Source organism: Myotis davidii, unplaced genomic scaffold (assembly GCF_000327345.1).
Source record: "Myotis davidii unplaced genomic scaffold, ASM32734v1 scaffold43, whole genome shotgun sequence".
Taxonomy (NCBI): Eukaryota; Metazoa; Chordata; class Mammalia; order Chiroptera; family Vespertilionidae; genus Myotis; species Myotis davidii.
Genome location: NW_006294590.1, coordinates 425,921 through 426,418, shown reverse-complemented (window position 1 = coordinate 426,418; position 498 = coordinate 425,921). Strand labels below are relative to the sequence as shown.

General features: G+C 70.3%; 1 protein-coding gene across 1 annotated transcript in view; it reads left to right on the top strand.

The window, feature by feature from the left end:
- The window catches only part of GUCD1 (guanylyl cyclase domain containing 1), a 3,184-nt gene that overhangs the window by 2,357 nt on the left and 329 nt on the right, over positions 1–498 (top strand). The window contains exon 5 of the mRNA XM_006768776.1: positions 1–85. Coding sequence (XP_006768839.1) covers positions 1–85 — 85 coding nt within the window. The remainder of the gene's footprint in view (positions 86–498) is intronic.

The following is a 498-nucleotide window of genomic DNA, read 5'->3' as shown; positions in this document are numbered from 1 at the left end:
GACTACCAGGGCCACTTCATCGTGCTGCGCGGCTACAGCCGGGCCACGGGCTCCATCTTCTACAACAACCCGGCCTTCGCCGACCGTGAGTGTGGGGGTGGGGCCCACACGCCGGCACCTCCAACCTCCTCCCGTTCAACCTGGGGGGCCAAGGCCTCCCCCCACCTTCGCCCACCCCTGCTCCTCCTGGGCCTGTCCTCTGTGCATCCCTCGGGCCAGGCCGCACACCAGCCACAAGCCTGGGGCTGTGCTGGCCCCTCCGCCCCCTGCTCATCGCCAGGCCTGGCCGTCTCTCCCTCCCAGCCGCCAGCCTCCTCCACTGCCCAGGTTTCCTCTCCCCACCTCTGCCCCCCCAGCCCCGACGGGACGTCAGCACACTCGTCAGAGAGTCTGAGGGCTCGTCCGGGCTCCCCACTGCCCGGGGCAGGAAGGACCGCCCTGGCCCAGACGTACCCGCTGCTTCCCTGTTGGGGCCTCACTTCATCGCTGACCAGGGGA